At 42.4% G+C, this 12,592-nt stretch overlaps 1 protein-coding gene across 1 annotated transcript in view; it reads left to right on the top strand.

Moving 5' to 3' along the window:
• Nucleotides 1-12,592, top strand: part of DIAPH3 (diaphanous related formin 3) — a 560,319-nt gene that overhangs the window by 261,395 nt on the left and 286,332 nt on the right. The window contains exon 18 of the mRNA XM_075061558.1: nucleotides 11,304-11,399. Within this exon, the coding sequence (XP_074917659.1) occupies nucleotides 11,304-11,399 (96 nt within the window). The remainder of the gene's footprint in view (nucleotides 1-11,303; nucleotides 11,400-12,592) is intronic.

Genomic DNA, 12,592 nt, shown 5'->3' on the forward strand with positions numbered 1-12,592 from the left:
TTGCCCTTTTCTGAACCTTTTCCAATCCCGTTATATCTTTTTTTGAGATGGGGCAACCACATCTGCACGCAGTATTCAAGATGTGGGCATACCATGGATTTATATAATGGCAATAGGATATTTTTTGTCTTATTAGCTATCGCTTTCATAATAATTCCCAAGGTTCTGTTCACTTTTTTGACTACCACTGCACATTGAGTGGATGTTTTCAGAGGACTATCCACACTGACTCCAAGATCTCTTTCTTGAGTGGTAACAGCTAATTTAGACCCCATCATTTTATATGTATAGTTGGGATTATGTTTTCCAGTATGCAGTACTTGCATTTATCAGGTGCATTCTTATGACGCTTGTTTGTCAGATAGGGAGTCCTAGGACATTTTGTCATTCCTATAGAACTTTCTCCTTGGTACTCACTCGTGTGGCCACTGACACTTACCTTTATCTGGCTCAACCAAGGCCCTGTTGGACCCTCTGAAGCCAGCAGTAAGCAAGAAAGTCAGCTTCCACTGCCCCTTCTAATGTGAGGTCTTTCTCCTAATGAGATCTCATACAGTGGTACAAGAAGCACAGAGTGTCCCTGTGCAGCAGCAGAAGCATGAGAATGAAGATTATTATCACATGCAGTTTGAGAAGTAGCTTATACCAGCAGCTGTTTCCTCATCCTCGTCACATGAGGCATTAGTAATTGCTGCTTCTGCACATCTTGATGGCTACAGAAAATTCTAGGAAATTTTGTGGTGGATGGCTGATAGACTTAAGATACCTGTAGTAGTAGTCCTGGGGGAAAAAAATCACACAAGCAGTTCTTCCTATATCAATGCCAGATGATTGACTCTGCTGATTGATGAGAGACTGTTGGCGCTAGCAAAACATCTATGGCAGATACTGGCCTCCGTGGCGCCTATCTCCAAGAAAGCAGATAGGTGTTACACAAATCATAACTGGCTTTGGTTTTTTTTATATGCATTCCATCCCAGGGTTCTTAGATTGAGAGAACCAGACAGCAAAATCAAAATAAACATTTTGGACCCAAAAAGTCTCAGTTAATTTGAAAGCTTATTTTACGTATGTTTAGATAGGGTATGATGTGGACCTGTTAAGTAAGCTGTACGTGAGGTGAAACTGGTAATCAAAATGAGAAACTGTCATTTGTGGCACAGACCCAAAGCATTGCAACATTTCTGATTACAAATTTTACCATTTAAGTTAATTTCAAACCTTAATTTGGTGTTTATTTGTCAAAACTACCAAATGTCAATATATTGAAATATTTTTATTAGTTTTGCATGGACAAGTATTTCTTTCAGAAAGCTTCTTAGCATGTGGTTAAAAATGGCAAAAAGCAATATTTTGCACTATACTAACATCAAATGTTTTCACATCACATATTCTTAATTGTCAAAAATCACACGGTTGATTATAATAGTTTTCTATATTTTCTCTTGAAATTTGTTGATGAGATCAGTTTCTCACTGAAGGTTATGCACCAGTAGCAGTAGATGGTGTGCCCGCTGTTTGTACTGCATAGTGGATAGATATAAATATATGTGAATTTCTAATGTAATGCTTCTCCATTTGTAAGCTTTTGTGCACACAGTGCAGTATCTAGTATGCCTGATAGAAGGTTTTAATTTGTAATTGCCCATGCATGCAATACTAGCCTTTGACATATTGAAGAGACTAGCTTTTTAAATTGCCATCTTTGAGTTAAACCGCTTAGGGCATGGCAGGTCAAACATCTAATAGCTATTGTTTTAGATTGCAGACTGTACAAGATTATACTCTGTGGGTTTATACTTAGTTTAAATTTTTATGCTCTGAAGCATGAGGAGTAGAAGCATACTTTATAAAACAGTAAAACTTAGATCCTGCTGCATCCATCCAATGATAGCGTATTTGGTGAAGGCGATGTTGATGAAAATGTATGCCTTCGTTGGTCGCTAAGTAAATAGAAATGTTTATGAATAATAGCAATAAATGAAAAAAAAATTACCACATTGAGAAACTTTAAAAGTAACCTGTACCTTCGATTTTTGTTATTGTCTAGAAATGAGTCATTATCCAAATCTCAAGAGTAAGGAATTTACTGAGGGAGTAAAAGTTTTACACCAGAAATGTCATAAATAGCCCATTTTAAAATTACTGTAATTCATATACTAATACCTTAACTTGTCAATTAAGAAATCAAAACTGTACTCAAAGTGCTGGTACTTGTATTTCATATAAATTAAAGAATAATCTGTCTTTTGATATGAATCTCAGCTAAACCCTAACTAAGAAGATTCTACATAGTACATATTAAATACTATGAAGGTGACCTAGCATCTCATACATCAAAAGCCTTCTTAAATGTCCTCATTTAGAACAGCAGGTAAGCATGTGCTCAATTCTAAGCGTATACTGAAGGTCTGTTGATCTAAAAGAGCTTTAGTGCTATCCTAAATTCAGTTGCTCTCCTAATCAGCGTCAAAGACTAATAGTTTGAGTTAATTTGAAGATTTTATTTGTGTGTGGAGATATACTCACATAATTATTTTATAAATGGTTTTTGTCAGGGCATAGGCCTTTAGTTAATAATAATAATAATTAATAAAAAATAGTGATCACTCTAACTGGTTTTATGTTTGGGCCAATGAACTTCTGATAATCTGAAATGTTTAACATTTATCCATAAAAATGTAGTAGTAATTTTATTAATTTTAAGGTATGAATAATAATTTGTTCAAGTAGTGACCACCTCTCATTGCCTTTCAGAATTTGAAAATCACAGCCTAAATGTTAAAAAGAGTATCTACAGTGTTTGCTTGATTGTTAGTATGTTCCATCTATGTGTGAGGAAGCTTGGAATACAATATAGTTTGAAAAAGGGTCTGTCCAGCCACGGGCGGCTCGATGTTTTTTGCCGCCCCTACCACGGCAGGCAGGTGACTTTTGGCAGTGCACCTGCAGGCGATCTACTGATCATGCAGATTCGGTGGTGTGCCTGGGGGCGTCTGCTGGTCACGCGGATTTGGCGGCATGCCTGTGGGAGGCTGCCAGTGCCACGAATTCAGCAGCGTACCTGGGGGTGGTCTGCTGGTCATGCAGATTCGGCGGCATGCCTATGGGAGGCTGCCAGTGCCACGCATTTGGCAGCGTGGCGGGGGCGGTCTGCTGGTCATGCGGATTCAGCGGCATGCCTGTGGGATGTCCGCCAGTGCCACGGACTTGGCGTCCCTGCTGCCGAATTGCTGCCGAAGCCACGGGACCAGTGGACCTCCTGCAGGTGCGCCGCCAAAAGCCGCCTGCCTACCTTTACAGCGACCAGCAGGCTGCCCACCCGCGGCTTCCCGTCCCAGGCACGAGCTTACTGTGCTGGTACCTGGAGCTGCCCTTGTGTCTAGCACTCTGTATTATTATTCAGTTATATTTATGTAACACTTGTGCTAGATACTTTTGATACAAAAGTTCCAAACTCCAAAGTGTTTATAATTTAGAGAGAACGAGGATCATGTCAGGAATGGTGGCTGGGGAGAGGAAAATAATATAACAAAGTAATTGGTTGCTCTTTGGCGTGTCTTGTAAATTCCACCACTTTTGTAATTTGTATTTAAATCTATATGTTAATCTTCTCCTCCTCTCTGTCTTCACAGTAGTCAAGGTATCTTAATTCATGTGTTCAACCTTTGCTACCCATGTTAAAAAAAAAAAAAAAAGTCTTTGTTTTCTGTGTTCTGCTCTGTTTTCTACTCACTCAGAAAAGACAGGACTTCAGGGAGGCAGGCAATGAGATAATGCCCCACACACACCCACCCAGGCTTAAGTATCTGAAGGCAGGTGAAGGATTTTCATTGAAAAATGCAAGATGTGACCTGGCACCAGGGATGGCCACACTGAGAATGCCACACACAGGGCAAGAAAAGAGGCAGACAATCCCCAAAGCTGCTGGCATACTCTATAATTAGATTAACCAAACCAGTTACAAAAGAACTTTGGCAGTACAACCAGAAGTCAAAGAGAGACCCCTTTAGGCATTCCAGTCCTTGGTTCCCATCCAGGCAACACAATTCAATATAGTGAGAAATTATTGAAAACCCATTTCACCATATGTGAGGTCTTTTCTAATCCCAAAGAATCAGACATATGTCCCCAGATCAATATTAATCTCAGATTTTTACCCCAAAATCACACTGTCAGCTAATCCTTAGTAAACTAACTAAAGATTTAATAATATAAGAAAAGAAGAAAGTTACATATATTTAATAGATTATATAAAATTCCCCTCTCACCCCTATGGGTGGTATGTGTCTTCCTCAACCTCGGGTCCTCTACCAGAGGCCTGGGAGTTTGAGGGTTCTGCGCAGTATCTCTGTTCCCTAGCACTGCACTCTTCTGGACAGAGAGCTCTGATGTTGTTCCTGGGATCTGTTGGAGCCACTCACCCAGCTTAGGAGTCACAGCCCCGAGTGCTCCTACCACCACTGGGACCACTTGGGCCTTCACTTTCCACATCCTCTCTAGTTCCTTTTTCAGGCCCTGGTACTTCTCCAGCTTTCATATTCCTTCTTCTGATGTTGCTATCACTTGGCCACTCTATCTATCACCACCGCTGTCTTCTGGTCCTTGTCTCATTACCCACGATGTCTGGTTGATTGGCCAGTACCTGCCTGTCCGTCTGATCTGGAAGTCCCACGAATCTTAGCCCTGCTATTCTCCACAACCTTCTGTGGAATCTCCCATCTGGTCTTGGGAGGTCTAGCCCATACGCTGTGCAGATGTTCCTGTACACAATGTCAGCCACTTAGTTGTGCCGTTTTGTGTATGCGGTTCCTGCCTGCATCTTACATCCTGCCACTATGTTGGACTGTCTCTGAGGCCTCTCTGCACAGTCTGCACCTTTGGGTCCTCTTCTAGTGTGGTAGACCCTGCTTCAATGGATCTGGTGCTCAGTGCCTGTTTTCTGCGCTGCTATGATCAGTGCCTCAGTGCTGTCTTTTAGTCCAGCTCGTTCCAGCCACTGGTAGGATTTCCAATGTCAGCCACCTCAGCTATCTGTCGATGGTACATCCAATGCAGGGTCTTGTCTTGCCATGGCACTTCTTCTGCTTGGTCTTCCTCCCATGTCTGCTGCTGCCTCAGGCATTCTCTCAGCAGCTCATCTTTGGGGGCCATCTTACTGATGTACTCCTGGATGTTCCGGGTTTCATCCAGGACAGTGGCTTTGACGCTCACCAAGCCCCGCCCGCTTCTTTTCCGGCTGGTATACAGTCTCTGGGTGTTGGACTTGGGGTGGAAACCTCCGTGCATTGTGAGGAGCTTCCGGTTTTCACATCGGCAGCCTCCATGTCCTCCTTTGGCCAGCTCACTATACCGGCAGGGTATCTGATGACCGCAGGGCGTATCCGTTGATGGCGTGGATCTTGTTCTTCCCACTGAGCTGGCTCTTCAGGACCTGTCTTATCCTTTGGTGATACTTGGATGTTGCTGTCTTCCTTGCCTCCTCATCGTGGTTTCCATGTGACTGTGGGACGCCAAGGTACTTGTAGCTGGTCTGTATGTCTGCTATGTGGCCCGCTGGTAGTTCCACCCCATCAGTCTTGACTACCTTCCCTCTCTTCACTACCATCCGGCCACACTTCCCAGTCCGAATGACATCCCGATATCCTCACTGTAGATCCGCGTCAGGTGGATTAGCGAGTCGATGTCTCGTTCATTCTTAGCATACAGCTTGATGTCATCCATGTAGAGGAGGTGGCTGATGGTAGTTCCACTCCTGAACCTTGTACCCGTATCCAGTCCTTGTGATTATCTGGCTGAGGGGGTTTAAGCCTATGCAGAACAGCAGCGGGGAAAGTGCATCACCTTGGTATATGCCACACTTGATGGCCACTTGTGCAAGCTGCCTTGAGTTGACTTCTAGTGTTGTCTTCCATTGTCCCCATTGAGTTCTTGAGGAAGGTCCTTAGTGTCCTGTTGACTTTGTATAGCGCCAGACATTCACAGATCCACGTGTGCAGCATTGAGTCATAGGCTTTCCTGTAGTCAATCCAGGCTGTGCTCAGATTGGTCTGTCTAGACCTTGAGTCTTGGTGACTGCTCTATCTATGAGCAACTGGTGTTTGAGCCTCTGGTGTTTCCCAATGCCTTCTGAGCTGTGCTCATGTACTGGCCCATGTGGTCCTGTAGCTTGGCGGCTATGATGCCTGATAGGACTTCCATGTTGTGGGGAGGCAGGTTATTGGTCGGTAGTTGGACGGTTCTGTTCCCTTGCAGGGGTCTTTCATGATCAGCACTGTCCTTCTTGTGTTAGCCAGTTGGGTGGGAGCCTGCTGCTAGCAGCTGGTTCATCTGTGCTGCTAGGCGTTCATGCACTGCTGTTAGTTTCTTTAGCCAGTAGGTGTGGATCATGTCTGGTCCAGGTGCTGTCCAGCTCTTCATGTTCTTGACCCCGCTGCTGGATGTCTTCTACTGTGATGGTGACTGGTTTCTGTTCTGGGAGATTGCTGTGCTCTGTTCTCAGGTCCTGCAGCCACTTTGCACTGGTGATTATGAGTCTTCTCTTTCTCCCATATGTTTCTTCCAGTACTGTTCAGTTTCTGCTGCTGGTGGCTCTGCTGTTATTGTGTTGTTGCACTGCAGTTGGGAGTACACCTTGGATGGTTCTTTGGAGAACAGGGCATTTACTTTTTTGGCCTCTGCTTCTCTAGTGTATCTCCTTAGCCTGGTAAGCCAGTGCTGTGAGCCTTTGTTTAGCAGTCTCTAGGGCTTCAGATGGAGTCAGGTCCTTGTATTTTTTCAGTAGCCGAGTCTTATCCTTAATCTCTACACCCTTCTGTAGTTCACCAGCTGACTAACTTCTCTCTCGAGTCGCCTTGATCTTATCCTCCAACCTCATTTTCCAGGGTGGGTACATACTGTTGTTCTTCTTGATCGTGTAGCCAAGCATCTCCAGGATTACAGAGGCTGTAGCGTATACAGTTCATTGGTTTGAGTTATGGTGGTAGTAGGATTGTCATGAGGGCTCTATTGGCATCTTCTAACATACTATCTGATGGTACTTCTCCACTGAGCCTTGGTAATGGTCTCGAGGATTGACTGTAGCTAGTTTCTCCATGATCTTATGCCTCTCATATATCAGCTGCTGTGCTCTGCAATGGAGGGGTGGCAGTGAAGTTTCAGCTTCAGGGTGGGCTGCACATCCACTTGTTCTTCCAGGTCTTCTTGAGTCTGGGATGTAATGTGGAGTTGGTCTATTCTCAAGCTGTGAGAGCAGCTTCTCTTTACTATGTTGAAGCGTTGGGTAACTAGCTGTTTCTTCAGTAAGTGTGGATGTAGGTCTTTTGTCCATCCACAGTCCCCTCATACGTTCTTCATATATCCCCTCTCATTAGGTCTACTGTTGTAGTAGCATTCCATCAATTCCAGGTTCTCTTGTCTCGTCCATGAATGGTTTGTTCCAGTAGCCCACTTATCATCAGATTGTCCTGGTTCCTCTCACATCTGCGCGGACCTTGTTAATCCGGGCGACGTCCGAGCCGGCATGACTCTCCTAGTTCGTGTCACTCTCATATTTGAGGTAGGCAGGTTGAAGCGTTAGGGGGTCTTTTGCCCAAGGACCCCTACTGGAAAGTTGGGTACCAACCAGGATTTGAACCCCGGTCTCTCGTATCAAAGGGCGGTCTCCCGTATCAAAGGTCGGCGCTCTTAACCACTACGCTATCCAGTCGCATATATATATATGATTGCAAAGTCCTTATATCAGGTTTGTATTAGTGTTGGAATAGACTGCTGTCTTGGTAACTTTCAAAATATTGGAAGTTCCTCAGTCCCTAATTCAAGATGCTCCTTTTTGTTATAAATACACAATCCAGAGAATATCAGGTATGAGGCAATATGGAGAGGTTTCAGGTGTCCTTTTATGTCCTCTGCCAGGTGCATGAAAAATTACTTTCCCAAGATGGAATCCAGGGTCACATGAGCATATCACATGCCCTTACATATTTTGTCGAATCACAGAGGAGGGTGGCCATTGGCTTCTTACTGTCTGAGTCATCTTCACTAAGAACTATCAGGGTGGGATGAGTTTCTTCAATGACCCATTTTGAGATCAATATGTCCTTGATGGGCCATCAATATATAGCTGTCTAGCCCTGATATAAATTCTGTCCGGTGAGTGTTACTCAGGAATACAATGCAGGTTTAAGGTGCAGTACGTAGCTAATATTCATAACTTCAGATACAAAGATGATATATGCATATAAACAGGATAATCATATTTATCAAATCATAAATTTTCCACTGATATCTTACATGATATACTTTGCATAAGATTTACGGAAATTGTGTAACAGTGGTAACAACAATGATATAAATGATCACCTTTCGTATATACAGCATTCATACAAAGTTTTCCATTGTGAAATAAAAGTAATATGTATCCTTTGCTTCCTTCTGCTGGCATTAAAAAAGGATGTGATCAGAATTCCCATGAAGAGTTATCCTGTAAGTTCACAGTAGTTTCTATATAGAGAGAGTATGAATACATAGTTCCAAGTTCTTTTTTGGCATTTTTGCTTTTAGACTATTTTTTTTTTTACTCTGTATTAAAGTACATATTTCCCACCAAGGATATGTCATATTGTATATTGCTATAAATTCATGCAGATAAGGTTTTTTTTGTATGAAATTCCATAGGGAATTGGCTAGATGATTTCCAGTCTTTAGCTTTGATTTACAGACTTCTTATTAAAAAAAAATGTTTTTTGACTGCCGACTTTCTGCTGGTTCTTGTTGGGTCATTCTACACCTGTGGTAAATGTAGTTTTTTACCAGCAGATGGAGGCAGGAAACACAAACACATTTGTTGTTGTTCCTGTATTAGAGCTATTTACCCAAGCAATCCAATTCAAGAGACTGACTATGTAATAAAGACTGCACAAAATAAAGTGATTGAACTAATTAAAAAAAATGTGAAAATAAAGGAGGCTGCACATAGACTGACAAGCCAGTGTCATATTGGCTGATTTTTCTAAAATAGTTATGTATCATTGTGCTATTTTCTTTCCAGTGTCATGTCTGTAATGCAAGACGGTTCAGAAGTGTACCTACCCAATCATAAATGCTACCTGAATTTTGGCAGGTTTGAAATCAACATTATGAAATTGAGTAAAATACTTCAAATATCTTCACTGAAGACTCAAAACTTTAATCTGCAAAAACAAAATGGAGAAACTGACTAGGCAACAATGTATTGCTGTTTAAAAAAAAAAAAAAAAAAAGGCTACTATTCTGGGGTTTATTAGCAGGAGTGTTGTATATGAGGCATTATTGTCTCCATTTTGCAGCACTGGTGAGGCCTCAGTACCAGTGTCATGTTCGGTTTTGGGCACGACACTTTAAGAAAGATGTGGACAAATTGGAGAGAATCTAGAGGAGAGGAACAAAAATGATAGCTTTAGAAAACCTATTATGTGAACAAAGATTAAAACACTGGGCATGTTTAGTCTTGAGAAAAGAAGACTAGGTGGAGTGGAATCTAATAAGTTGTTCAATATGTTAAGGGCTGTCATAAAGGGGACTAAGATCCATAGGCACCGACACTGTGGGCTAGAGCACTGTCATGGGGTGGGACTCACCCCTGTGGCGCCTCCTGCTGGTCATCTAGGAAATTAGCGTTTCCAGCCTCTGGAGCGCCCTCTGCAGGCCAGTGTCCTGCTTGCTGCTGGGCCTGAGTCCCTCTGGACCCTGGTGCCCCTTTCAGGCCAGGGTGCTGCCCCTTGGCAGTACCCCCACAGATCTGGATCTCCCTTCCCCAGGGAACCCCCATCCTTTATCCCCACCTTTTCTCAGACTATGGCTACTGCCAGTCTTGATCTAGCCCTTGTTCACTGGGGCAGACTGCAGTGTAAATGTCACTCATCACCAGCAAGGCGGGTTTGGACCTGCTGTCTCTGCCAATCCTTGGGCTGCCCCTCTGCAACCCCAGTACCCTTTTCCAGCCTTTAACAAGGCCTGCGGCCTGGGGGATTTCCAGGCTGGAGCTCCCCCAGTCTTGCTCCACTTTAGGTACTCTTTCTCAGCTCCCCAGCATCCAGGCCTTTCTCACTCAGCAGGCTAGAGAGAGACTCTGTCTGAGCTCTTGGCCCACTGCCCTCTTATAAGGGCCAGCTGTGCCTGATTGGGGCTATTTCCCCAACAGCAGTCCTTCTGCAGCCTCAGCCCTCTCCCAGGGCTGATGTCAAGTCCTTCAGGGCAGGAGTGGGTGACATTTCCCCGCTACAAGCACCCACAGAAAGAAAAAACAGTGCGTGCTTAGCACCCACCTCCCTCCCTTTCCCCCAGTGCTTCCTGTCCACCATTGCCTCCCCTGATCAACTGTTCACCCCTCCATAGCACCTCTCACCCACCACAAACAGCTGTTCCAGGGCATGCAGGAGGCGTTGGAAGGGATGGAGGAGGAGTGGAGATGGGGTGCTCTTTCAGAAGGGGCGGGAAGAGGTAGGGCCGGAGAGAAGTGGGCGCAGGAAGAGGCAGGGGCTTGACGGAAGGGGTCGGCGGGGCCTGGAGTGGAGCACGGGGTTGATCATCCTGGGGCTCAGAGGAAGCCGGCGCCTGTGCTGTGATAAATTTGTTCATGTCCACTCAAGGTAGGACAGGAAGTGATTGACTTAATCTGAGATGCCTGATTTTGAATGAGGAAAGGGAAATAATTGAAACAGATCAACCTGATTTTTAAATATTTTTTTAATAAAATCAGTTGATACTTTTCAATAATTTTACTTTGACAAACACGTACTCTGTTCACAGTAGCACTTACATTTTGTTCCCCATTGATGTATTTGTATAATTTTGAAAAATGTCTTATGTCCTTAATTTTGAATTGCAGTTTTTAACATTTTATATGTTCAGTATATTTAGAATTGTTGAAAATTGACTTTCAAGTTCATTCTTCTCCAGTGCACCATATGACCAAGCTGACCACAATCATATTCATGTTGCATGATCTGAAGTCTTGGGGTCAACTAACGCTTGACATTGCTTTATAAAATTCTAGATTCTGTATTTTCGAAAAAAATACCTTTTTTTTTATTTTTTTAAAAAAAGTCAATATATTGAAAAGGCTGCTGTCTTCCTTGTTCATACTGAAGAAAACACAAGAGTAATAATTACAAAACAAAATATAATTGGTTGTTCATTCCCCAGTTGCACCTTCTTTCTCATAGTGATTTGTCTACAGTCTGACTTGGAGAGCTTTTTTCACTAAGGAATTTTGTTCCCTACATTTGATACTGTGAATAAATTTGTTTTCTTTACTTTGACAGTAAAAAAGGAAGAGGACGATTTTGAAGAGAAGAAATCTATTAAGAAAAGAATCAAAGAACTAAAAGTCTTGGACCCAAAGATTGCACAGAATCTGTGTAAGCAGATGCTATTTTGATGACAACCAAAGCAATTGCCATAGTTGATTTTTGTGAAACTGTCTTTTGCTTTTAAAATTATTTGTGTAGAACTACTCTGAGGGTCTTGTTTTGATATTTTATTCAAGATGATTTTTTTAATAATTAGTTTAAAATTCAAGCTATTTCAATTAATAAATTGAAATGTGTGTTCATTTAGAATAGAATAATAAAAATCATCCATACTCAAGCTTTGAGCACCATCAGTGATTTAAAATTGTAAAACCAAAAATGTATTTTGGTTAGCTCTCCCTTCAGTCTGTCTCAATAGTCAACAAATTCAGACTATTCCAGGTAAGGGATGGGAGAGTAATCCAAAGTCCAGGTCCCCTGATGAAGTATGTCCTGCCAGTTTCCTTCTTTTGGTTATATCTAGGGAGGGGGATCTAACATTAATACAGTTAATTGCAGCTGTCACAACGCAGTGTGAGGGGGAAGTGTGTATGTGGGGTACATCTGTATCTTCATGTTATATTTGTGTAAAGCTTGTAATTAGGACTAATGGGACCACATTTTTAGAAAGGAAACTTAGGCTGAATACCAAGGAAACAGTTTCAGGAGATGGCTCAGGAGTAGCTTTGTAAAGTGGAAGACATGTCACTTAAAATATCTAAGCTGCACTAGATAAAATATTAGAAAATAAATGGTAAAGAACAAATTTTCAGTGGCAAGAAGCCAAGTTTGATTTTCTAATTTACTTAACTCTGTGGTGCGAATAAACGATATAGGGCCCATCTTTTTGCTCAGACATTCCCTTAACAAAGAGAGCCTTTAAATGGCTGGTAATATTTTCTTCATAATCCTTATCCAGCAATCAGCTTTTACAAACTTTGTATGTTTGGCAGAATGTTGTCCTAATATGCACTCGATAAAATTAATTATAGTCAGTGTTACGAGGCTGACCTGGTATAAGAACTTGTTTTTAATTGTGTTTGCCTTTTCAAAACTTGAGTTGTTGGGATGAATTTTCCATGCTGGGTGTCTGCCTCAGGCAAAATTTTGGAAAGCTTCAGCCCAAATTTTCTGTGGTATTACCAGCTTTGAATCATAGGTATTGTGATACAGCATGGCCAGAGGGCAGCATAAGAGTGTTAGCAGGGGGCCTTATTCCCTGCCAAGGGAGGAAGGTTTGCTTTAGATTAACTAGAACAGCT

Source organism: Chelonoidis abingdonii, chromosome 1, assembly GCF_003597395.2.
Source record: "Chelonoidis abingdonii isolate Lonesome George chromosome 1, CheloAbing_2.0, whole genome shotgun sequence".
Lineage (NCBI taxonomy): Eukaryota > Metazoa > Chordata > Testudines > Testudinidae > Chelonoidis > Chelonoidis abingdonii.